The 26,810-nt window shown below is 55.9% G+C and overlaps 1 protein-coding gene across 1 annotated transcript; it reads right to left on the reverse strand.

The window, feature by feature from the left end:
• On the reverse strand, window positions 1–26,456 carry LOC145339053 (pre-mRNA-processing factor 39-like). The gene is made up of 14 exons (XM_080183477.1): window positions 26,365–26,456; window positions 22,793–24,045; window positions 20,937–21,062; window positions 19,042–19,160; window positions 16,430–16,597; window positions 14,804–14,975; window positions 11,957–12,064; window positions 10,404–10,568; window positions 9,791–9,917; window positions 8,286–8,554; window positions 6,872–7,056; window positions 4,797–4,871; window positions 2,482–2,635; window positions 1–197 (listed from the first exon to the last, which is right to left on the reverse strand). The coding sequence occupies exons 1-14, from the start codon at window positions 26,444–26,446 to the stop codon at window positions 135–137; spliced, it is 3,066 nt and encodes a 1,021-aa protein (XP_080039603.1). The 5' UTR covers window positions 26,447–26,456; the 3' UTR covers window positions 1–134.
• Window positions 26,457–26,810: the final 354 nt, after the last annotated feature.

The raw sequence follows: 26,810 nt of genomic DNA on the forward strand, positions 1-26,810 counted from the left end.
GGGGTGGAGGAGGGCTGCTTTACAAAAGTACGGAGTGGGTGCTGCTGGGGGAGCGGGGAGAGGAGAACTGGCAGGAAAACAGAAATGGGTCCCTGGGTGTCACTATGTACAACAGTTCACGTCCCCGCAGGTCCTCAGCTGTGTGGGTAATACTGACTGTAATTCCATGGGTTCTGATAACCATACGTTCCGTAAGGCTGCGGAGAGAGAGAGAGAGAGAGAAAGACGGGATATCAGTGAGGAGCCAGACCTGGAACCACCTGCCTCCTCCCCCCTCCCCAAATCGACCCCATAATCCACATCGGCTGGTATCCCCGTTCAAGCTGTGGGTTCGAGCCCCACCTCACGGATTCGACCGGCCCTCTGCGCAGAACTCGGAATAACATCCCCGTGCGGCCGGAGACCAACTGGGTAATTTTGGAGATCAGGTTGCTGGGGGAAGGGGAAGCCTCGGATCACGACGGTGCGGAAAGAGGCCACTCGGCCCATCGGGTCTGCACCCGCCACGATCCCAGCCAGGCCCCATACCTTAGCTAGTCCCCCTGACACAGGTGAGTGAGTGGAATCGGCTGCCGTCGGTGGTGGTGGAGGCGAACTCGTTGGGGTCTTTTAAGAGACTTCTGGATGAGTACATGGGATTTAATGGGATTGAGGGTTATAGATAGGCCTGGTAGGTGGGGATATCATCGGCGCAACTTGTGGGCTGAAGGGCCTGTTTGTGCTGTAGTTTTCTATGTTCTAAGAGGCAATTTAGCATGGCCAATCCACCTAACCTACACATCTTTGGACACTAAGGGGCAATTTAGCATGGCCAATCCACCCTAACCTACACATCTTTGGATACTAAGGGGCAATTTAGCATGGCCAATCCACCCTAACCTACACATCTTTGGATACTAAGGGGCAATTTAGCGTGGCCAATCCACCCTAACCTACACATCTTTGGATACTAAGGGGCAATTTAGCATGGCCAATCCACCTAACCTACACATCTTTGGACACTAAGGGGCAATTTAGCATGGCCAATCCACCCTAACCTACACATCTTTGGATACTAAGGGGCAATTTAGCATGGCCAATCCACCTAACCTACACATCTTTAGACACTAAGGGGCAATTTAGCATGGCCAATCCACCTAACCTACACATCTTTGGATACTAAGGGGCAATTTAGCATGGCCAATCCACCTAACCTACACATCTTTGGACACTAAGGGGCAATTTAGCATGGCCAATCCACCTAACCTACACATCTTTGGACACTAAGGGGCAATTTAGCATGGCCAATCCACCCTAACCTACACATCTTTGGATACTAAGGGGCAATTTAGCATGGCCAATCCACCCTAACCTACACATCTTTGGACACTAAGGGGCAATTTAGCATGGCCAATCCACCTAACCTACACATCTTTGGACACTAAGGGGCAATTTAGCATGGCCAATCCACCTAACCTACACATCTTTGGACACTAAGGGGCAATTTAGCATGGCCAATCCACCCTAACCTACACATCTTTGGATACTAAGGGGCAATTTAGCATGGCCAATCCACCCTAACCTACACATCTTTGGATACTAAGGGGCAATTTAGCATAGCCAATCCACCCTAACCTACACATCTTTGGACACTAAGGGGCAATTTAGCATGGCCAATCCACCTAACCTGCACATCTTTGGACACTAAGGGACAATTTAGCATGGCCAATCCACCCTAACCTACACATCTTTGGACACTAAGGGGCAATTTAGCATGGCCAATCCACCTAACCTGCACATCTTTGGACTGTGGAAGGAAACTGGAGCACCCGGCAGATACCCACGCGAACACAGGGGGGAAAAAAATGTGCAGACTCCCCACAGACAGTGACCCAAGCCGGGAATTGAACCCAGGTCCCTGGCGCTGTGAGGCAGCAGTGCTAACCCACTGTGCCGTCCTGTTGTCGAGGGGAGAGCTACAAGGCGGAGGGACTGATCTGTTCAGAGTAGAAGGACTATTCAGGAGCAGAAGCCACAAGGAAAAGGATTTGGAATTTGTTGGCACGCACTCGAGGGGTCTACCGTGATTGCAAAATAACTAACGGCAAAATTTTAAAGTTTTATTTATTTGCGTCACAAGTCAGCTTTCATTAACACCGCAATGAAGTGACTGTGAAAATCCCCCAGTTGCCACACTCTGGCGCCTGTTTGGGTAACACTGAGGGAGAATTTAGCACCTAACCAGCACGTCTTTCAGACTGTGGGAGGAAAACCACGCAGACACTGGGAGAACGTGCAGCCTCTCCACAGACAGTGACCCAAGGCCGGGAATCGAACCAAGGCCGGGTCCCTGGCGCCCTGTGGCAGCAGTGCTGACCCACTGTGAGTTTTGGGGCTTTTGAAGCTGAGAGCTTTTTATTTTGAGAGGATGGAGCAAGGGGATTTGTTTCTTTGTGGGTGGGGGCGTTGTTGGGCGTTAGGGAGCAGTATAAGGTGACATACCTGATACCACGCACTGTAGTTGTACGCTGCTTGGCTGCTGGTTAGGTCCCCGCTGACCAGGGCGGTGGAGTTGGTGGTGGTGGAGGCTGCGCTTGCTGCACTGGCTGTGGAAGAATCGTCCAGTCTTGCTTTCTTCTCGTCCGGCTCCTCAGTGCTGTAAAGGCCAGGGTTACAGTGTCAATGAGGAGCTGGATATTCTCCTGGAGGAGACGGGGCGCCGGTCAAAAGCACCCCAGCAAATCATCGCTGGCAAGGAGATTCTAAGCACCCTGTACTAACCAGCCCCCCCTCCTTCCTACCCAATCCTGTTCACTCATAAATTGGGAAGAGGGAGCGCTGCCCCGCCGGAGGGTCAGCGCCGAGGGAGCGCCACACTGTTGGAGGGTCAGCGCCGAGAGAGCGCTGCACCGTCGGAGGGTCAGCGCCGAGGGAGCGCCGCACCGTCGGAGGGTCAGCGCCGAGGGAGCGCCGCACTGTCGGAGGGTCAGCGCCGAGGGAGCGCCGCACTGTCGGAGGGTCAGTGCCGAGGGAGCGCCGCACTGTCGGAGGGTCAGCGCCGAGGGAGCGCCGCACTGTCGGAGGGTCAGCGCCGAGGGAGCGCCGCACTGTCGGAGGGTCAGCGCCGAGGGAGCGCCGCACTGTCGGAGGGTGAGATCAGATATTAAACCGAGGCCACGTTTGCCCTTTTCCAGTGGACAATAAAGATCCTGGGACACACCTGAAACATCAGCGAGGGGGTTTAGAGCCAGTCCAGGCATGATGGACCAAACAGCCTTAGTTACACTCCAAGTATCAATGATGTTTCTTACTTCCTGGCCAATAACAGTCTCAAGGAATATTAAATCCTTGCTGAGTTATCGGTGGGGGGGGGTTGCAGTGCACTGCGTTTCTACACAGGGTATCGACTAGGAAAGGCATGTTAGAACACAGTCTTTCTGGATCAAACAGACAGCAGCAGGTTACACCTTCCTCTCGAGGTCTGTGCAGAAGTGAACGTGCCAATCTCAATCAGGCCCGGGGAGGGCAAGAAACTGATGGCTGAGTTTAATGGCTAAAGTCAGGCAATGAGGCACCAGCACACATCAAATCCCTACAGTGCAGAACGCGGCCGTTCGGCCCATCGAGACTGCACTGGCCACAATCCCACCCAGGCCCTATCCCCATGCATTTACCCCTAGCTAGACCCCCTGACACTAACGGGCAATTTAGCATGGCCAATCCACCTAACCTCCACGTCTTTGGGCGGCACGGTAGCACAGCGGGTTAGCGCTGCTGCTTCACAGCTCCAGGGTCCTGGGTTCGATTCCCGGCTCGGGGTCACTGTCTGTGTGGAGTTTGCACATTCTCCTCGTGTCTGCGTGGGTTTCCTCCGGGTGCTCCGGTTTCCTCCCACAGTCCAAAGATGTGCGGGTTAGGTTTGATTGGCCGCGCTAAGAAATTGCCCCTTAGTGTTCTGGGATGTGTAGGTTAGAGGGATTAGTGGGTGTAATATGTAGGGATGTGGGGGTAGGGCCTGGGTGGGATTGTGTTTGGTGCAGACTCGATGAGCTGAAGGGCCTCTTTCTGCACTGTAGAGTTTCATGAGTCTGTGTGTCATCTTTGGACACTAAGGGGCAATTTAGCATGGCCAATCCACCTAACCTGCACATCTTTGCACACTCGGGGCAATTTAGCATGGCCAATCCACCTAACCTGCACATCTTTGCACACTCGGGGCAATTTAGCATGGCCAATCCACCTAACCTGCACATCTTTGGACACTAAGGGGCAATTTAGCATGGCCAATCCACCCAACCTACACATCTTTGGACACTAAGGGGCAATTTAGCATGGCCAATCCACCTAACCTGCACATCTTTGAACACTAAGGGACAATTTAGCATGGCCAATCCACCTAACCTGCACATCTTTGGACACTAAGGGGCAATTTAGCATGGCCAATCCACCTAACCTACACATCTTTGGACACTAAGGGGCAATTTAGCATGGCCAATCCACCTAACCTGCACATCTTTCAGACTGTGGCAGGAAACCGGAGCAGCCGGAGGAAACCCAGGCAGACACGAGGAGAATGTGCAGACTGTGCACAGACAATGACTCGAGGCTGGAAGTGAAACTGGGTCCCTGGCTCGTGCGTGCGGTGGTGGCAGGGGGGAGCAGTGCTAACCACCGTGCCACCCTTGTGTAAGAGCGGTGAGATGGGCGCTGCTCTCTCTCTCACGCCCAACTCAAAAAAACAGCAGCAGGCACCGTGGAACACCAACTGCCCCCTCGCAGTGGCGTTCAGGGCAGCGAGGAGAAGCACGCGCACTCACCCATTCTCAGCCGCCCGCTTCTTGCTGGAGTTCTGCTTGAGGAGGCGCTGGTGCTCGTCGTAGGCATGTAGTAAACTGCGGCGGGTGGGGGTGGGGGGGAGGTGAGGGGGAGAAAGAGGAGGTACACATCAGGCTCCGGCAGACAAGAGGAAATAAAACTCGGCCGGCAGAAACGCATACATACAGCCCCACACGTACACACACACACACACACGACGCACGCCGCCCACAGGGACACCCCCTTCCCCTCACCCGCAGACAGAGACACATCCCTCCCTCTCACCCTGCAGAGAAACCCCACCCTCGCCAGACAGGCAGACACAGAGAACGTTCCCCTGCAGACACAAACACACCCCCCCCTCACACCGCAGGCACAAAGACTCCACCCTCCCCCCTGCAGACAGACACCACCTCCTCTCCCCCTGCAGACAGACACCACCTCCCCTCCCCCCTGCAGACAGACACCGCCTCCTCTCCCCCTGCAGACAGACACCGCCTCCTCTCACACTGCAGACAGACACCGCCTCCTCTCACACTGCAGACAGACACCACCTCCCCTCCCCCCTGCAGACAGACACCACCTCCCCTCCCCCTGCAGACAGACACCACCTCCCCTCCCCCCTGCAGACAGACACCGCCTCCTCTCCCCCTGCAGACAGACACCGCCTCCTCTCACACTGCAGACAGACACCGCCTCCTCTCACACTGCAGACAGACACCACCTCCCCTCCCCCCTGCAGACAGACACCACCTCCCCTCCCCCTGCAGACAGACACCACCTCCCCTCCCCCCTGCAGACAGACACCACCTCCCCTCCCCCCTGCAGACAGACACCACCTCCCCTCCCCCCTGCAGACAGACACCGCCTCCCCTCCCCCTGCAGACAGACACCGCCTCCTCTCCCCCTGCAGACAGACACCACCTCCCCTCCCCCCTGCAGACAGACACCACCTCCCCTCCCCCTGCAGACAGACACCGCCTCCCCTCCCCCCTGCAGACAGACACGGCCTCCCCTCCCCCTGCAGACAGACACCACCTCCCCTCCCCCCTGCAGACAGACACCACCTCCCCTCCCCCCTGCAGACAGACACCGCCTCCCCTCCCCCCTGCAGACAGACACCGCCTCCCCTCCCCTCCGCAGACAGACACCGCCTCCTCTCCCCCTGCAGACAGACACCACCTCCCCTCCCCCCTGCAGACAGACACCGCCTCCCCTCCCCTCCGCAGACAGACACCGCCTCCTCTCCCCCTGCAGACAGACACCGCCTCCTCTCCCCCTGCAGACAGACACCGCCTCCTCTCCCCCTGCAGGCAGACACCGCCTCCTCTCCCCCTGCAGGCAGACACCGCCTCCTCTCCCCCTGCAGACAGACACCGCCTCCTCTCCCCCTGCAGACAGACACCGCCTCCCCTCCCCCTGCAGACAGACACCGCCTCCTCTCCCCCTGCAGGCAGACACCGCCTCCTCTCCCCCTGCAGACAGACACCGCCTCCTCTCCCCCTGCAGACAGACACCGCCTCCTCTCCCCCTGCAGACAGACACCGCCTCCCCTCCCCCCTGCAGGCAGACACCGCCTCCCCTCCCCCCTGCAGGCAGACACCGCCTCCTCTCCCCCCTACAGACAGACACCACCTCCCCTCTCCCCCTGCAGACAGACACCGCCTCCTCTCCCCCTGCAGGCAGACACCGCCTCCTCTCCCCCTGCAGGCAGACACCGCCTCCTCTCCCCCTGCAGGCAGACACCGCCTCCTCTCCCCCTGCAGGCAGACACCGCCTCCTCTCCCCCTGCAGGCAGACACCGCCTCCTCTCCCCCTGCAGACAGACACCGCCTCCTCTCCCCCTGCAGACAGACACCGCCTCCTCTCCCCCTGCAGACAGAGACCTCCCCTGACCCCCCTGCACACAGACACCACCCCACTCCCCCTCACACCAGACACAGACACACCCTCCCATGCTGCACAGACACACTCTCCTCCCCCTTCCTCTCACGCTGCTAAGAGACAGTTCCCCCCCCACCTCACACCGCAGACAGTGACCCCCCCCCCCCCAACAGACACAGAGACTGACACTCACGACTGTACGTTGCAGCCAAAGTCCTCCAGGAACTCCACCCTCCGCTGGGAGAAGACTATTTTGGTTTCCAGGGGGAGGGAGCTGGACAGCACCTGCTCAAAGCAGCCCAGGATGTTACCCTCATTTATCCGGATGTCCCCGCTGAATTCCAACTCCAGCAGGTTCAGGTACAGCTTGGTGTTCTCCTGGAGGGGGGGGGCCAAGGGCACGGCACGTTAGAGGGAGGCTGGGAACGGCTTCTCACGCGGGCCCAAGTTCCCCCCCCCCTTGCCCCATCCCGTGGCCCCCCCCCCACTGTACGCCAGGGCTACCTGCGCCTCACACTGGCCTAGACTGAGGTGGCCTGTCCAGTAACGGAGCAGCACGCGTTCAGTCTTCGGGGGGGGGGCAGCGGCCACCGTCTGATCACCCGGAACACGCTCGGAGAACCGCCAGGATTCGAAACCCAGCGACATCGAGTTTATTTTATTTATTAGCGTCACGATTTAAGGCTTACGTTAACACCGCAATGAAGTTACTGTGAAAAAAAATCCCTCGAGTCGCCCACACTCCTGTTCAGGTTACACCGTGTGAGGATTTAACACCTAACCAGCACGTCTTTCGGACCGTGGGGGGGGGGGGGGGGAGAACCGGAGCACCCGGAGGAAACCCACGCAGACACGGGGAGAATGCGTGGGGGGGGGGGGGGCGACCCAAGCTGGGAATCAAACTCGGGTCCCTGGCGCCGTGAGGGAGCAGCGCGAACCACTGCGCCGACCCGCTGCATCCGATTCTGGTCGCCTCGCTACCGGAAGGACACGGAGGAATTGGAGGGAGTACGGAAAAAGGTTTACCAGGGTGTTGGCTGGTATAGAGGGCATTAGTTATGAGGAGAGACTGAGCAAACTGGGATCGCTCTCCCTGGAAAGACGGAGGCTGAAGGGTGACCTGATAGAGGTTTATAAAAATATGAGGGTAAAATTATAGATAGGGTGAACAGTTGGAAGCTTCCCCCACCCCCCCCAGGGCAGAAATTACAAGGGGCACAAGTTCAAGCCCAGCGGGGAAAAGGTTCAGTGGAGATGTGTGTGGTTGGTGGGAGGGGGGGGTTTGTTTTTACAGAGGGTGGTGGGGACCTGGAACTCGCTTCCAGGGCAGGCAATGGAAGCAGATACAATAGTGAGTTTTAAGGGGCGTCTTGACAAATATGTGAATAGGATGGGAATACAGGGATATGGTCCCCGGGAAGGGGAGGGGGTTTTACTTCAGAGGGGCAGCATGGTCAGTGCACGGGGCTGTGCTGTAATGTTCTTTGAGGAGGACTGGGGAACGTCACCGAGCCCTGTAATTACTCTGCGTTTCGCTGCTTTGGTTCTGTCTGAGCCGGTTTCCCTTTCCCTCTCCAGCTCCCCACCCGCGCCCCCCCCCAGCTCACCTTATCCCTCTCGACGGCCTCCAGCAGCACCTTGCGGGCCTTCACCAGGCTCTTCTGCACCTTCAGTAGCTGCCTCGCCAGCTTGATGGCGAAGAAGGAGGCCAGGGCGGTGTCGCGGTGCTGCTCGATGGCCTCGCGCAGCAGCCCCTCTGCCTGCTCCAGGCGCCCGCAGCGCCGTTCCAGGCTCACCCGTCGCAGCAGCACCATGGCCAGGCCGGGCACCACCATCTGGAAGGACTTCAGGATACGGCGGGCTTCCTCCAGATCACCTGGACACAGACACAGGAGAGCAAATTCACACTGGGGAATACCGAGGGCCAATTTAGCATGGCCAATCCACCTAACCTGCACATCTTTCGGACTGTGGGAGGAAACCGGAGCACCCGGAAGAAACCCACGCAGACACGGGGAGAACGTGCAGATTCCGCACAGACAGTAGCCCAAGGCGGGAATTGAACCCGGTTCCCTGGCCCTGAGAGGCAGTAGCACTAACCCACTGTGCAAACTCTGCAGAGTGACCCGAGGCTGGAATCGAACCTGGGTCCCTGTTGTTGTTGTTGTTGTGAGGCAGCAGTGCTAATGACTGTGCAAACTCCACACAGAGAGTGACCCGAGGCCAGGAATCGAACCTGAGTCCCTGGTGCTGTGAGGCAGCAGTGCTAACCACTGCACAGCTGATTGTTGGAATGACCCAAATCTCTCACCGTCGGGCGTGGGATTGGAACCCTGCCTCCAGAGGGGAGGACACGACCCAAACGCAGCCCCCCCCCTCCAATGCAAGGGAGGGGAGGGATGTCCGAACCCCCTATAAGAACATAAGAAATAGGAGCAGGAGTGGGCCATCTAGCCCTTCGAACCTGCCCCGCCATTCAATAAGATCATGGCTGATCTGAAGTGGATCAGTTCCACTTACCCTCCTGCTCCCCATAACCCTTAATCCCCTTATTCATCATAAGTCTAACTGTGCCTTAAACACATTTGACAAGATAGCCTCCACTACTTCAATGGGCAAAGAATTCCAAAGATTCACCACCCTCTGGGAGAAGTAGTTCCTCCTCAACTCCGTTCTAAATTGGCTCCCCCTGTATTTTGAGGGGCAAATGCGGGGCCACTTTTTACACTTAAGGAAAACTAGGACGGGTTCATGGACGAGAGGGAGGGATATGGTCCAAGTGCAGGTCAGTGAGACGAGGCAAAGAATGGTTCGGCACGGACAAGGGCCAAAAGGCCTGTTTCTGTGCTGTGATTTTCTATGGATGTGCCATCTTTGTTTCCATTCTAAGTGGAAATAATCTCTCTACCTCTGCCCTATCTACCCACTTCACTACCTTACACGTCCCTGTAAGATCTCCCCCTCAACCTTCTAAACTCCAACGAGTACAGGCCCAGCCGACTCAATCTCTGCTCATCTCCGGAGTCAACCTGCCGAACCTTCTCTGCGCCCCCTCCAAAAGCCAACGTATCCTTCTCCCCCCCCCCCCCAACCCTCCCCACCGCCGTCTTACCTTGCTGCTCCTCGAAGGCGGCCCACAGCAGGTGCAGGGTGGGCTTCTTGGGCAGGTGGACCATGCAGGCCCGCTGGAAGACATTGCGCACCCCCTCGACGCTGTGGCTCTCCAGGTACTTGGCGTACTGCGGGCAAGAGGGAGGTCAGAGAGGGATGAGGGGCGACGGGAGGCACCAGTTCCGACGCACACAGCGCCGATGTTAAAAAATAAAAAGACATCATGGTACAGCTTATTGAGAACTGGAGGGGGCACTCACAGTGGTAACAGGCTTACACATTTCTTCTGCAATTCCTTAACTTCTTTAGTGATGCAACACGTGCAGATAAAACAGCAATGGAATTAAAAGATTATGTTAGAAGTCAGATCATCAAAGTAAAACGTGAAATTCTTTTCGTTCTTTGTTGTTGGAAAGCTTTTGCAAACAAAAATAATAATAATAAAAGTAATCAACAAACACAAAAATTAAAATTAAAAAAAAGAAAGGAATTTATATATAAAATAAAAGGAAACGGGAAGCCACCGCTCGGGAACGATCGGCAGGGATGCTGCTGGGATCGGTACCCCCGGCGGTGGCAGGCTTCCGAGGAGGGGGAGGGGGGAGGGGGTTCACCTTGATCCAGAAGTCCTCGTACAGAGCGCAGGCGATCATACAACGCTCGAACAATACCAGAACACGCTCGTTGGTGCCGCTGGCTATCTCGAAGTCCAGGTAGTCCTTCCAGTTCTTCAGCTGCACCCGCTCCAGGGGCTTGACGTGGAAGTACGGACGCTTGATCTGAGGAGAGGGCGAGACGGAAAGGTGGAGAGGGGAGGGGGAGGGGGAGGGAGAGAGAGAAAGAGAGAGGAGGGGTAACCCGTGGGTGACAGGCCGACGGAAAGGGGTAAAGAAACTCCCCCAACCCCCGAGATCATCCTCCCCCCGCCCCCACCACATTTTAATCGCTTCGCCCTGGCTTATTAGCAGGGTAACTACAGGTGGCTACAGGGATATCTGATTTCGATGGGCTGAATGGCCTCCATCTGCACATTCTGTAAATTCCCTGCCTGAACCCGCTGCCTCTCCCTCCTCTTAAGCCCCCCTCCCACTGCCGCCCCCTCCCTTTAAGCTCCTCCCACTGCCGCCCCCTCCCTTTAAGCTCCTCCCACTGCCTCCCCCTCCCTTTAAGCTCCTCCCACTGCCTCCCCCTCCCTTTAAGCCCCCCTCCCGCTGCCTCTCCCTCCCTTTAAGCTCTCCCTCCCACTGCCTCACCCTCCCTTTAAATCGCACCCCCCTATCTCTCCCTCCCAACTCTCCCCACCCACCCACCCATCCATCCTGCCGTCCATTTCCCTCAGCCAAACAGTTGGTTGCGACTGTTAGCGCCCACCGCTCTCCTTGGGGTAACACCGCAGGGTTATTTCCAGCCACCTGGACAGCAGAAGGGGGCCTGAGCATCATAGGATCCCTACAGTGCAGGAGACCATTCAGCCCATCGTGTCTGCACTGACAACAATAGGCGCTATCCCCATAACCCCATCTATTTACCCTACTAATCCCCCTGACGCTAACGGGTAAGTTAGCATGGCCAATCCACCCTGACCTGCACATCTTTGGGACGGTGGGCGGGAGGGAACCGGAGCGCCCGGAGAAAACCCACGCAGATACAGGGGGAACGCGCAGACTCCACACAGACAGTGACCCAAGGCCGGAAGTGATCCCAGGTCCCCTGCGCAGTGAGGCGGCAGTGCTAACACGTGAAAGATGGCACTTCCGACAACGCAGCACCCTCGCAATACTGGCACCAGGGGAACCCATTACAGTTACACGGGCAGTGATGGGGAAGGGGGGGATGTATATGCAAGCGTGCACACGTGTGTGTATGCATACGAGAGAGAGTGAGGCAGCGCACGGGTGTCCGCGCACACCCGAGACACAGCGTGCGGGTGTCCGCGCGCCTGTGTGTGTGTGTGTGTGTGTGTGTGCGCACGTGAGTGAGTATACAAGGATTCTCTCTTTAGAGAGAAATGCAGGAACAGGGTGGGCGAACCACTCTCGCTCCTCACTGCCCACCTGGCGAAAGCCCTGCGCCTGTCCTGGCACAGCTGCTGGTAAAGCAGGTTAGACACCGGGAGAGGGCGAGGGGGGGGGGGCGATGGAAGGGAAAGAGACCGGTTCCACCTTACCGCCTCCTCAAAGTTCCATCTCTTGCTGACTTCCTCCTCGTTCAGTAGGTACATCTCCTGCCGAGTGACCACAAGGTGTGCTCGGATCTTCTCCAGCTCTGTGTCCGCCTGACACGGGGCACGGTGAATAAACAAACATCAGCACAGAGAACTGGCACAACATAGCACACACACCTCATGTAAAACCCACCTCCCGTATCACACTCCCCCCCCCCCCCCCCCCCACAAACACCCGAGCTGTGTTACAGCCAGCGCAGCTTCCCCTGTACGTCAGCTTGTGGCACAGGATCCCCCCCCCCCACCGACCAAACAACATTCCCGTAAGGAAGTGGACGCCGTGAACTTGAGGGAGCAGAGCCCCGGCCCCAGCGTCAGGGCTGGCACAAGCCCTCTCGTGGACGTTGCCAAGAGGTGGTGGTGGAAGCCAGCACATTCAGGAGAGCATCTGGATGGGTACGTGAAAGGGGGGGGTGGAATAGAGGGATACGGACCGAGTAAGGACACAAGGGTTTTTTAAAAACGTTTAGTTAGGGCATCACGCTGGGTACAGGCTTGGAGGGCCAAAGGGCCTGTTCCTGTGCTGTACTTTTCTTTGTTTGTTCTAACCCAGAGATAGTCCAAGGCCACCATTTTACACAAACACAGCCTCTCTTGCAAATGCACACCCTCCCTCCCTCCCTTGCAAGCATACACGCACCCTCCCTCATTCACACACAGGCGTGCACCCTCCCTCCAGCAAACACACACACACACCCTTCCTCCCTCACTCTCTCTCACACACACACAGCCTCCCTCTCTCAGGCAAACACACACACCCTTCCTCCCTCCCTCTCTCACACATGCACACAGCCTCCCTCCCTCAGGCAAACACACACACACACACACACCCCTTCCTTCCTCACTCACTCTCTCTCACTCACACACACACAGAGCCTCCCTCCCTCAGGCGCACACACACACACACACACACACACCCTTCCTCCCTCCCTCTCTCACACACACAGAGCCTCCCTCCCTCAGGCAAACACACACACACACACACCCTTCCTTCCTCACTCACACACACACACACACACACACACACACACACACACACACAGCCTCCCTCTCTCAGGCAAACACACACACCCTTCCTCCCTCACTCTCTCTCTCACACACACACACACACACACACACACACACAGACAGCCTCCCTCTCTCAGGCAAACACACACACCCTTCCTTCCTCCCTCCCTCTCTCACACACACACACAGCCTCCCTCCCTCAGGCAAACACACACACACACACACACACACCCTTCCTCCTTCCCTCTCTCACACACACACACAGCCTCCCTCTCTCAGGCAAACACACACACCCTTCCTCCCTCCCTCTCTCACACATGCACACAGCCTCCCTCCCTCAGGCAAACACACACACACACACACACCCCTTCCTTCCTCACTCACTCTCTCTCACTCACACACACACACAGAGCCTCCCTCCCTCAGGCAAACACACACACACACACACCCTTCCTTCCTCACTCACTCACACACACACACACACACACACACACACACACAGCCTCCCTCTCTCAGGCAAACACACACACCCTTCCTCCCTCACTCTCTCTCTCTCTCACACACACACACAGACAGCCTCCCTCTCTCAGGCAAACACACACACCCTTCCTTCCTCCCTCCCTCTCTCACACACACACAGCCTCCCTCCCTCAGGCAAACACACACACCCTTCCTCCCTCCCTCTCTCACACATGCACACAGCCTCCCTCCCTCAGGCAAACACACACACACACACACCCTTCCTTCCTCACTCACTCTCACACACACACACACACACACACACAGCCTCCCTCTCTCAGGCAAACACACACACCCTTCCTCCCTCACTCTCTCTCACACACACACACACACACACACACACACACACACACACACACACACACAGCCTCCCTCTCTCAGGCAAACACACACACCCTTCCTCCCTCCCTCTCTCACACACACACACACAGCCTCCCTCTCTCAGGCAAACACACACACCCTTCCTCCCTCCCTCTCTCACACACACAGCCTCCCTCTCTCAGGCAAACACACACACCCTTCCTCCCTCCCTCTCTCACACACACACACACACAGCCTCCCTCTCTCAGGCAAACACACACACCCTTCCTCCCTCACTCTCTCTCTCTCTCACACACACACACACACACACACACACACACAGACAGCCTCCCTCTCTCAGGCAAACACACACACCCTTCCTTCCTCCTTCCCTCTCTCACACACGCACACAGCCTCCCTCCCTCAGGCAAACACACACACACACACCCTTCCTCCCTCACTCTCTCTCTCTCACACACACAGACAGCCTCCCTCTCTCAGGCAAACACACACACCCTTCCTCCCTCACTCTGTCTCTCTCTCTCACACACACACACACACACACACACAGACAGCCTCCCTCCCTCAGGCAAACACACACACACACACACAACAACCACCCTTCTGGAAGAGGGGGCGTCCCACTGCGCGGTGAATCCCACCGTGCCTCGATTGCCGACTGCCAACAACTCCCCGCCGTGAGCCAAGCCGAGCTCTCTGGCCGTAACCAGCCACATGTTTCCCCCACCCCTCCCCCCCAGCAGCGGGTAACGGGGCAGGAATCGCAAAGCCCTCAGTTCCTGAGGACTTGCAAACAATCCCCGGACGTCAGCTTGTGGGATCGGCCTCTTGTCGGATCGGTCAATAATATTAAAATAAAAACCAGGCTGCTTCCGGACAGGAAGAGACAAACTAACTCGCCGAGGTGAGAGAAGTATAAAGAGTTGAGGGGGGGGGGGTCACCTTCTCCTCATCGGTGGTCCCCACGCCGGGGGGAGGGTCATCCCCGGGCGGACCCTCGTCGCATTCCGCCTCTGCCGCTGTCAGGTTGGTGACGACCTCGGATCTCAGCCTGAGAAACTCATCGGTGGAAAGGATGTCCTTCGGGGAGTAGCTCTGCACATGCTCCTTAAACCTGCGCAACAGCGAGACAGAGCCGGGGTTAGGACGCAGCACTGGGTGAAACAGTCCACTGAGCGAGGTGGGGGGGGGGGGGGGGGAGAGAGCGGGCGGAGGCGAGAAAACGGCTCAGAACTCAACATCCTTCCCCCGCTACCCCAGGTCACACCACAACCCGTTCGCCCGTCTCTTCCCCTCTCTACTCACCGACCTACATTAGCTCCCGGACGGCAGGACAAGACGGCACAGCACCAGGCTGGCAACTAGTGTCACACAACACGATCCCTACGGTGCAGAGAGGGGCCATTTGGCCCATCAAGACTCTCCTGACAACAATCCCAACCATGCCCCAACCCCATAACCCCACATATTTACGCTGCCAATCTCCCTGACACTGAGGGGCAATTTAGCATGGCCAATACACCTAACCTGCACATCTTTGGACACTAAGGGGCAATTTAGCATGGCCAATACCCCTAACCTACACATCTTTGGATACTAAGGGGCAATTTAGCATGGTCAATCCACCTAATCTGCACATCTTTGAACACTAAGGGGCAATTTAGTGCGGCCAATCCACCAAAGCCGCACTTCTTTGGATTCTAAGGGGCAATTTAGCATGGCCAATCCACCCTAACCTGCACATCTTTAGACTGTGGGAGGAAACTGGAGCACCCGGAGCAAACCCATGCAGGAAGTGACCCAAGACTGGAATTGCACTGCGAACCACTGTGCCGCCCCTGAATTTAGCATAACCAAACCACCTAACCAGCAAGTCTTTTGAACTGTGGTAGGAAACCGGAGCACCCGGAGGAAACCCACGCAGACATGGGGGAGAACGTGCAAACTCCACACAAACTGCATCCTGAGGCTGGAATCGAACCCGGGTCCCCGGCGCTGTGAGGCAGCAGCGCTAACCGACTGTGCCACTCCCAATAGGCTTTGAATTTCCCAGAGAACTCGAACACAGCCTCGTGAGAGAAGGGTGGGGTAAAGAGAAAGGAGAGGAGAGACTGGCAGTGGCAGCAATGCAGTTGGTGATCTTGGTGTGTGCCAGGGATGATATCTGTTATGTCCTCTGTCACACCGCACACGGCAAACAACTGGCACCGCTCGCGAACGGACCATGACCTGTTAAGTACAGAATGGAACTGCGGAGTTACCGGTTCCAAAACAAATCTCCTAACGGTTTCTGGCAGGCGCCAGGAGATTTGGCAGAGTGTGGCAAATCCCCCTGGCAAGGTCGGTTACCCAAACGGGAGCAGGCTTGCGCAGGATACAGAAGTGCTGGCGCGGGTCCGTTGGACAGAAGGGGCCAGTTTTTGTCCTGCGAATACTTTCTGTTAACGCCACGCGCCAGGTAACGCCGCTCTGACTCTCCTCTGTAGGGAATCGTTAGCCACTCAGCCTCCTGGGGGTTAGCTGTAAGCGACACAACCTTAACACCAACCCCACCCCGCCTTCACTCACTTCTCAAAGTGGTGACTGTACAGCTGTGTGGGTATCGACAGCACTCGGTCGTAGATGGCAGTCACAGCCTTCAGCTGCCCTTGCTCCTTCTCCCAGTTGATGTACAGGTCCCAGAGGCGGTCCGACCGAAAATCAGTGCCGGCGGCAGCCAAAGCCATCTCAAACACACTGCAAAAAAACAAACAAAAGAGAATCACTCATCAGGCCGGAACTCACTGGTCAGATTTCGACAGGCGGGAGCTGGACAGGCTACAGAGTGTGTCCCCAATAAAGACCAGTCCTCCATCAATGGAACTGCATAAACCTTGTCTCTACTGCCCACGCAATACGGCCCTCTGCACCGGTTCACACAGACGCAAGTCCGCTGCCCCCAAAGACAACCAACACAAACAGTGGGTTAGCATTGCTGCCTCTCAGCACCAGCAGCCCGGATTCGATCCCCAGCTCAGGTCCACTGTCTGTGTGCAGTCTGCACGTTCTCCCCGTGTCTGTGTGGGTTTCCTCCCACAGCCCAAAAGATGTGCGGGCTATTGGCCATGCTAAATTCGCCCTCAGTGTACCCGAACAGGTGCCGGAGCGCGGTGGCTGGGGGATTTCACAGTTAGGTGCTGTGCAACCCTTAGTGTCCAAAGATGTGCAGGTTAGGTGGATTGGCCATGCTAAATCACCCCTTAGTGTCCAAAGATGTGTAGGTTAGGTGGATTGGCCGTGCTAAATTCTCCCTCAGCGTAACCCGAACAGGTGCCGGAGTGTGGGTGACTAGGGGATTTTCACAGTAACTTCGTTACAGTGTTAATGTAAGCCTGCTTGTGACACTAAGAAATAAACTTTAAACAAGGCAAGACATTGCAGCAATTGAAAGGAAACAAAAAGCCGACACACGAGGAGCTTTTAGACAGACCGAATTATTCTTGTTAAACGCAGAAACTAGGAGGCCATTCAGCCCCGCTCCGCCATTCATTTTGATCATGGCTGATCATCAAATTCGATATCCTGATTCCCCCCCTTCCCCCTCGATCCCTTTAGCCCCCAAGAGCGATATCTAATTCCTTCCTGAAATCAAGCAATGTTTTGGCCTCAACTACTTTCTGTGGGAGTGAATCCCACCGCTCTCTGGGTGAAGACATTTCTCCTCACCTCAGTCCTAAAAGGTTTACCCCTTATCCTCAAACTCTGACCCTCTAGTTCTGGACTCCCCCCACCATCGGGCAAGACTGCGACCCAGTGAAAGATTCCGAACGGGATGATGCCGGCGAAACCCTCACCATGATGCAGGTTCTCATATCCCAGGAGAACACGGTGCTTAAAGAACAGAACACCCAGGTGCAAAGACAGGGTATCAAGCAGCGGAGGATAGCAAATCAGTGTAACTGACATAACAGCCCCATTTCTGCAGGGGAGGGAAGGAGATGGTCAGTAGGTTAGAATTGTAACACCGCAGGATGCCGTTTGGCCCATGTTGGTGCTATCTCTGCAAGGTACGCCTATAGTCCCAAATTATTCCCCTTCAACGTTTGCTCTGTCTTCAGATGTTATTCGATTCTCTTTCCAAAGCCCTCGGTTGTACATTGGGAGAGGAGAGTGTGCAGAGGGACCTGGGCGTCCTTGTGCACCAGTCGCTGAAGGTAAGCATGCAGGTGCAGCAGGCGGCAAATAATATGTTGGCCTTCATTGCGAGAGAGGTTTTGAGTACAGGAGCAGGGATGTGTTGTTGTAATTATACAGGGGCCTTGGATGAGGCCACACCTAGAGTATTGTGAGCAGTTTTGGTCTCCTTTTCTGAGGAAGGATGTTCTTGCTCTCGAGGGAGTGCAGCGAAGGTTTACCAGGCTGATTCCCCGGGGACTGATGTACGAGGAGAGATTGACTAGGTCAGGGTAGTTTTCACTGGAGTTCAGACGAATGAGAGGGGGGGATCTCATAGAAATTTATAAAATTCTAACAGGACTAGACAGGGGGGGGATGTTCCCGATGGTGGGGGGAGTCCAGAACCAGGGGGGTCACAGTCTGAGGATTGGGGGGAGACCATTTAGGACGGAGGTGAGGAGACATTTCTTCACCCGGTGAGCCTGTGGAATTCATTCCCACAGGAAGTAGTTGATGCCAAAACATTGAATGTATTCAAGAGGCAACTGGATATAGCACTGGGGGTGAACGGGATCAAAGGTTATGGGGAGAAAGCAGGATTAGGCTATTGAGTTGGACTGTCAGCCATGATGGCGATGAACGGTGGAGCAGGCTCGAAGGGCTGAATGGCCTCTTCCTGCTCCTATCTTTCTAATCCTCCAGCACCACACTCAAGCTGTGCATTCCAGATCGCTGCATGGAAAGTTGTCTCCTCACGCCGCCGTGATTTCTTTGGCTAATCGTCTTAAACCCGCGTGCGCGACAGCCCGGGAAGTGGTGACTTAACCGGGGTGGGGGGGGGGGGGGGTTTGGCGTTCCTGAAACTCGCGCACTCTTTTCACAATGAGACCCCCGCTATCCCCCGCTCCGGGGAGCAGGACTGCACAACACCAGCTCGGGTTCAACAACCGGAGGCAGCCGAGGTTCAGGCAGGTAACGCGACGACCCCACCCCGCCCGTTCCAGCAGCGGGCCGCTCAGACTTACCTCCGAAATTTCGCAGGGGTTTCGGGGTGGGAAGGCTCGAGGATCTCCTGGAGGTAAGTGATGTAGTGAACCCACAGATCGACGCTGAGCGGGATGGACTGCAGCCCTCGCTGGTAAACCTGCCGCAGAAAAACAACGGTGAGGCGATGGCCCACTGGTACTATCGCTGGGCCATTAATCCAGAAACTCGGCCAACGTTCCGGGGGACCCGGGTTCGAATCTCGCCACGTAGAATCCCTACAGTGCAGGAGGCCATTTGGCCCATCTAGTCTGCACCGGCCCCAATCCCACCCAGGCCCTATTCCCGTGACCCCACATATGTATCCTGCTGATCCTCCTGACACTAAGGGGCAATTTATCATGGTCAATCCACCTAACCCGCACATCTTTGGACACTAAGGGGCAATTTAGCATGGCCAATCCACCTAACCTGCACATCTTTGGACACTAAGGGGCAATTTAGCATGGCCAATCCCCCTAACCCGCACATCTTTGGACACTAAGGGACAATTTAGCATGGCCAATCCACCTAACCCCCACATCTTTGGACTGTGGGAGGAAACCAGAGCACCCAGAGGAAACCCATGCAGACATGGGGAGAACGTGCAAACTCCACACAGTGGCCCACGGCCGGAATTGAACCCGGGTCCCTGACGTTGTGAAACAGCAGTGCTAACCACTTTGCTACCATGGCTAGCGGTATATTTGCCAGACCATTAATCCAGAAACTCAGCTAATGTTCCGGGGCACCCAGGTTCAAATCCCGCCACGGCAGATGGTGGAATTTGAATTCAATAAAACATATCTGGAAGAATCTACTGATGACTCGTTCTGGGAAAAACCTATCCGGTTCCATTTAGGGAAGGAAATCTGCCGTCCTTACCCCGGTCTGGCCTACATGTGACTCCAGAGTCACAGCAATGTGGTTGACTCTCAACTGCCCCTTTAAGGGGCAACTGGGTAATAAATGCTGGCCCAGCCAGTGACGCCCATGTCCCAGGAATGAATTAAAAAAAGAGATTTTGTCTCCTTAATTGAGAAAGGATATACTGGCACTGGAGGGGGTGCAGAGGAAATTCACTAGGTTGAATCCGGAGTTGAGAGGGTTGGCTTATGAGGAGAGACTGAGTAGACTGGGGCTATACTCATTAGAATTCAGAAGAATGAAAGGAGATCCTACAGAAACATATAAGATTATGAAGGGAATAGATAAGATAGAAGCAGGGAGGTTGTTTCCACTGGTGGGTGAAACCAGAACGAGGGGGCATGGCTTCAAAATAAGGATGAGCAGATTTAGGACTGAGTTGAGGAGGAACTTCTTCACCCAAAGGGTTGTGAATCTGTGGAATTCCCTGCCCAGTGAAGCAGTTGAGACTACCTCAAGGAAAATTACAGCACAGGAACAGGGCCTTTGGTCCCTCCTGTACTGACCATGCTGCTCGACTGAACTAAAACCCCCTACCCCTCCGGGGACCATATCCCTCTATTCCCATCCTATTCACGGATTTGTCCAGACGCCCCTTAAAACTCACTGTCGCATCCGCTTCCAGTGCCTCCCCCCGCAGCGAGTTCCACCACCCTCCGTGTAAAGAAAACTCACTGAATGTTTTTAAGGAAAGGACAAATAGATTTTTGAACAGTAAAGGAATTAAGGGTGGGCGGGTGGGTAAGTGGAGCTGACACCGCAAAAAGATCACTCACGATCTTATTGAATGGCGGAGCAGGCTCGAGGGACTAGATCACCTACTCCTGCTCCACGTTCTTATGTTACGATGCCGGGAAGCAGGCGGGGAGAGTGGAGTTGTAAGTCCAAGATTGGCTTTGATTGATCAGCTTAAACGATGGGAAGGAAACAGAGACCTCCAAAGTTCTCAGCATCGTGCCCTCCCCCTCACCTCCTCCGCCTCCTTGGTGAACCCAAGACGCTTCTCAATGTCAGCGTATTTCTTCCAGTAGCCATAGCAGTAGGGGTAGCGGGCGAAGAACGCATCGAAAGCTTTCCGCACAGCCCAGATGTGATTCTGTGAAGAGGCCAGAATTAAACATCAGACTCGCCACAACACGCCCAACTCCCTGCTGTCGGGGTACTGTCAATCGCTCCGAGTTACCACTCTCAGCCCGTCTGCCCCTCGACGCCTCTCCTTACTCTCTGGCACAGCAGCCGAAGGGAGGAGGGGTAGACAAACTGGGCTGCAAAGCCCAGTACAACCGGCCTGCGAAACAAGAGCGTTGTTCCTCAAGCCTCGGGGATTGAGCAAAGCAGGGGGGGAAATCACAGGGAACAGTGGGGTGGGAAATCAGTTGCTTTGCAAGCTCCGTGCGACTTAAGCTGCACTGACGAGATGGAGAAACGGGTGGAAGGGTTGTAGGTGCCTCACCGACAGAACTAGCAGGCCGGTGACGTCGGTTGAGGGGGAAATGTGGGCCCCACCATTCCTGTTGGGAAGGCCTCCTCGCAACAGAAGGTCTCAGCTAAACATCTCATTTGGAAGAAGGCGGGGGTGGTGGGGCGGTGTGATGGCCTTGTGGTATTATCGTTAAACTATCAACCCAGAACCTCAGCCAATGTTCTGCGGGACTCGAGTTCGAGTCCCGCCACGGCAGACGGTGGAAATTGAATTCAATAAAAAATATCTCGGGTTCAGAATTGGCGGATGACCGTGAAACCATCGTCAAAGAGTCCTGACAGTGCAAAAGGAGGCCATTCGGCCCATCGAGTCTGCACTGACCACAATTCCACCCAGGACGTATTCCCATAACCCCACATATTTACCCTGCTAATCCCCTTGACACTAGGGTCAATTTAACATGACCAATCCACTAACCTACACATCTTTGGACGCTAAGGGGCAATTTAGCATGGCCAATCCACCTAACCTACACATCTTTGGACGCTAAGGGGCAATTTAGCATGGCCAATCCACCTAACCTACACATCTCTGGACTGTGGGAGGAAACAGGAGTACCTGGAGGAAACCCATGCAGAGACAGGGAGAATGTGCAATCTTTACACAGACAGTGACCCAAGCCGGGTAACGAACCCGGGACCCTGGTACTCTGAGGCAGCAGTGCCAATTATTGGAAAAACCCATCTGATTCACTAATGTCCTTCAGGGAAGGAAATCTGCCGTCCTTACCCCGGTCTGGCCCACACGTGACTCCAGAGCCACAGCAATGTGGTTGACTCTCAACTGCCCCTCCAAGGGGCAACTAGGGATGGGCAATAAATGCTGGCCCAGCCCGTGATGCCCATGTCCCACGAATGAATGGAAAGACACCAACAGGGCAGCACTTCCTCAGTACTGGCACTTAGGAGCGCCAGTCTGGATTGAAGGCTCGATGCCTTGAAGGGCCGAATGGCCTCCTTCTCTACAGTAGGGATTCTACGATCTACGAATAGCCGAGCCTGCAGTTTGAACCCGCAACCCACGGACTAAGGCGAGTGTGCCAACACACAGCCACTCAAACCCCTCTCCAACAGCCAATCACCTCCCATCGCAAGTCCAGCATGAGGGTCTGTTCCCCCTCCCCCCACCATCCACTGGTTCAGGAAGGGGGCTTTCCTCTCCAGCTTCACGTTTCCCTGAGCTCCCCTACCCCCACGTCCGCCCACCTATTTCCACCTTCAGCTGCATCTGAGCCCCAGGGGTATTCTGCTGCCTGTGTCGCTTACACCCGCTCCCCAGGAAGGGAGATATGGCACAAGGAAGCACCCCAGCTCCAGCTGAGGCCCACACTCCAATCACCTCACCTCCTGCTCCACGTACTGCAGGACGTACGTCCAGCCGGTGAAATCGTACGGATTATCCTCCACGATCTTCCAGTATTTCTCGAAGTCCCCTGGGTACGGTGGGATGCTGTCCTCGGACTCCACCAGGCCGTACTCACTGCTGCCCTGCACGTACTCCTCCAGGCCAGCAGGGGTGCCCTCTGCCGCGTACTCCGCTCCGGCCAGCGCTTTGTCCGCCTCCAGCTCCAGCCCGTTGGAGCTCTCCGGGAGCTGGATCCCGGCTCCCCGGGGCTCCGCGCCGCAGGAAGAGTCGGCCGTCAGCTCACCTGCAGCGTCCGGCTCACCAGCGCCAGTCAGACCGGCGCACTCGCTGGCCAATTCTTCCGCGTCCGCGCTCGGCCCATCGATCTCCATCTGTACCGCAGCGCCCTGGTCGCAAGGCGGTGGCGGGTCAGGACTTCCAGACAGTGCCCCCGCTGCGCTCTGAAGAGCGGACGGAACTGGACTCTCAGCGGTCAACTGCGCCACTTGGTTGGGGTCACGCAGACTAATGTCTCCGTCGCACGGACCAGGGCTTTCGGCAGCCGTGCTCTCTACAGCGCCCGTATCGCAAGGCCCAGAACTCCTGGCAGCCATCCCCTCTGCAGTGTCCGTGTCGCACGGGCCAGGGCTCCCGGCAACCATCTCCGTCATGGCGTCCGTATCGCAAGGCCCAGGGGTACTGACAGCCGTCTGCCCTATGGTGTCTGTATCGCAGAGGCCAGGACTGTCTGCAGTTGCTTCCTCCCCAGTGTCCCCATCATGCGGGCCAGTGGAATCTGCGACTGTGTCCAGCGTAGTGTCATTATCAGAGGGGCGAGGGCTGTCGGCTGTGAAGCCCTCCGCGCTGCCGTTATCAGAGGGGCCGGGGCTGTCCGCCGCAGAGCCTTCCGCTGTGTCGCCATCGCTCTGACCCGTGGAATCAGCCGCGGACTCCTCCCCGCTCTCATTCAGGCCGTTGGAATCAGCCGCGGACTCCTCTCCAGTGCTATCGGCTGCTGACTCCTCGTCGGTGTCTCCAGTGGAATCCGCGGCCGGGTCCTCCCCGGTGTCCCCGTCACTCGGGCCCGGTGTGTCGGCCGCCGATTCCCCTCCGGAGTCGCCGTCGCAGGGGCTGGGGCAGTCGGCAACTGCTTCCTCCACTGCAGTCTCAGCGGCACACACGGTCGCCTTGTGCTTGGCACGCCGATCGCCCGCGTCCAGGCAGTCCTTGTTGCAGGGTTTCTGCTCGGTGCCTGTAAGTGGGAGAAGGGAGGCAGCGGCGGTTAACGAACTGGTGCTCTAAACTATCACAGCTTAACACTGGTGAGAAACAGCCAGAGAACATGGCTCCAAAAGATTTAACTACACAGAGAAGCATGCTGGCACAGTGAGGCCAATCCATCACGCAAACCAGCCTCCCATCCATTGACTCTGTCTACACTTCCCGCTGCCTCTGGGAAAAGCAGCCGGCATAATCAAGGACCACCCCCCCCCAGACATTCTCTCTTCCACCTTCTTCCATCGGGAAAAAGATACAAAAGTCTGAGGTCCCGTACCGACCGACTCAAGAACAGCTTCTTCCCTGCTGCTGTCAGACTTTTGAATGGACCTACCTCACATTAAATTGATCTTTCTCTACACCCTAGCTGTGACTGTAACACTACGTTCTGCACTCTCCTTTCCTTCTCTATGAACGGTATGCTTTGTCTGTGTCGCGCGCAAAAAAAATACTTTTCACTGTATCCCAATATGTGACAATAATAAATCAAATATTAAGCTGATCTTTCTCTACACCCTATGACTGTAATACTACATTCTGCGCCCTCTCCTTTCCTTCTCTATGAACGGTATGCTTTGTCTGAATAGTGCGCAAGAAACAATATTCTCACTGTATCCCAGTATATGGGACAACAATAAATCAAATAATAAGTTGATCTTTCTCTATACCCTAGCGGTGACTGTAACACTACGTTCTGCACCCTCTCTTTTCCTTCTTTACGAACAGTATGCTTTGTCTGTATAGCGCACAAGAAACAATACTTTTCACTGCATGTTAATACATGTGACAATAATAAATCAAACAGTGGTTAGCACTGCTGCCTCACAGCACCAGGGGCCTGGATTCGATTTCCGGTTTGGGTCACTGTCTGTGTGGAGTCTGCACGGGTCTCCTCGCACAGTCCAAAGACGTGCTGGTTAGGGTGCACTGGCCGTGTTAAATTCTCCCCCAGTGTACCCAAACAGGCACCGGTGTGTGGCGACGTGGGGAATTACACAGTAATTTCATTGCCGTGTTAATGTAAACCTACTCATGACTAATAAATAAACTTTAAAAACAGGCTGGACCAGGAAGAGAAATACGAGAGGATTATCCACATAACCACACATCTTTGGGCTGTAGGAGGAAACCAGAGCACGTGGAGGAAGCCCACACAGACATTGGAGGGGTGGGGGGGAAGAGAAGAAAGAGAGAGAGAGACAGGGACAGAGAGAATACACAGGCACGGACAGTGACCCAAGCTGGGGCAGCACAGCGCCACAGTGAGTTAGCATCGCTGCCTCACGGCACCAGGGACACAGGTTCGGATCCAGCTTGGGTCACTGTCTGTGCAAAGTCTGCATGTTCTCTCTCTCTCCGCCCATATCTGCATGGGTTCCCTCCCACAGTCCGAAAAGGCGCGCTGGTGAAGGTGCGTCGGCCATGCTAAATTCTCCCTCGGCGTAACCTGAACAAGGAGTGTGGCGACTGCGAGGAGGGGAGGTACTTTCACAGTAACTTCATAACTGTCCCACGGCATAACCCGAACAGGGGTGTGGCAACCGGGAAGGAGGGAAGGGATTTTCACAGTAACTTCATAATCCTCCCCCGGCGTAACCCAAACAGGAGTGGGGCGACTGGGGAGGGGAGAATTTTCACAGTAACTTCACTGCGGTGTTAACGCGACCCTAACTCGTGGCGCTGATAAATAAACTTTTGATTTCAAAATCGAACCTGGGTCCTTTGGTGCTGTGAGGCAGCAGGGCTAGCCCACTGTTGTTTAGTTAAGGTAAACCTACTTGTGACACTAATAAAGCAGCTTTAAGCTGTATTCACCCCCCCCCCATACATTGAGTGTGTGGGGGAAGGGGATGTTACTTCCGGGTTCCCCTCCCCCCCCGCCCTCCCAGAAACAGAGTCTACGCATGCGCGCTCCATACTGGGCGCCCCGTCCGGGCGCCATTACCAGCGGGGTTCCCGCCCGATCGTCTCGGAGCCCGGGCGCAGGGAGAGAGAAAGGATATCCTTCGAGGCCGAAGATAAAAAATATCCTTTACCAGTCTTATCCGTCATCTCAAGGAAGAAAAACGAACATCCCGTTATGTTTTCACCCCCCCCCTCCTCCCTCTCACACACACACACACACACACAACCCAGCCGGCGTCCATTTTCCTTCCCCCCGCCCCCCCTCCTACAAGTTCGCATCCCCGCCGTCTAATCTCTCTCTCTCTCCATCATCCGCCCTCAATATGGGCGCCATTCGAGCGGCCGCCTCCCTCCTTCTCCATCAGCGACGGTCCCGGCGCCCACTCACCGCCCGACGGAGCCGATGGCGGCGGATTGGGCTGCGCCTCCGCGCGCGGATCCTCCGCCGCCTCCATTACTCCCGTCACCATCGTCTGCGGGGGCCACCGGAACCGGAAACGACTCCTAGGATGGGGGGGGGGCGGGGAAAGGAGGAAGTCACTTCATTCACACCCTAACCAAGATGGTTCAGCCATCCCTCTCCATTCATTATACCCCATCATCTTATCTCATTACTCAAATCATTACACAAATTAAACCTCTATGGAGGGGAGGGGAGGGGAGGGGAGGGGGGAGGGGAGGGGAGGGGGAGGGGGGAGGGGAGGGGAGGGGGAGGGGAGGGGAGGGGAGGGGGGAGGGAGGGAGGGGAGGGGAGGGGGAGGGGGGGGAGGGAGGAACACACTCCAAAGGATATGTAGAGGAGACAAACAAATTTAATGGCAAGAACCTCCCCAA

The sequence above is a fragment of the Carcharhinus amblyrhynchos genome, unplaced genomic scaffold (assembly GCF_965287045.1).
Source record: "Carcharhinus amblyrhynchos unplaced genomic scaffold, sCarAmb.v2.hapA chromosome_298, whole genome shotgun sequence".
NCBI classification, from domain to species: Eukaryota; Metazoa; Chordata; class Chondrichthyes; order Carcharhiniformes; family Carcharhinidae; genus Carcharhinus; species Carcharhinus amblyrhynchos.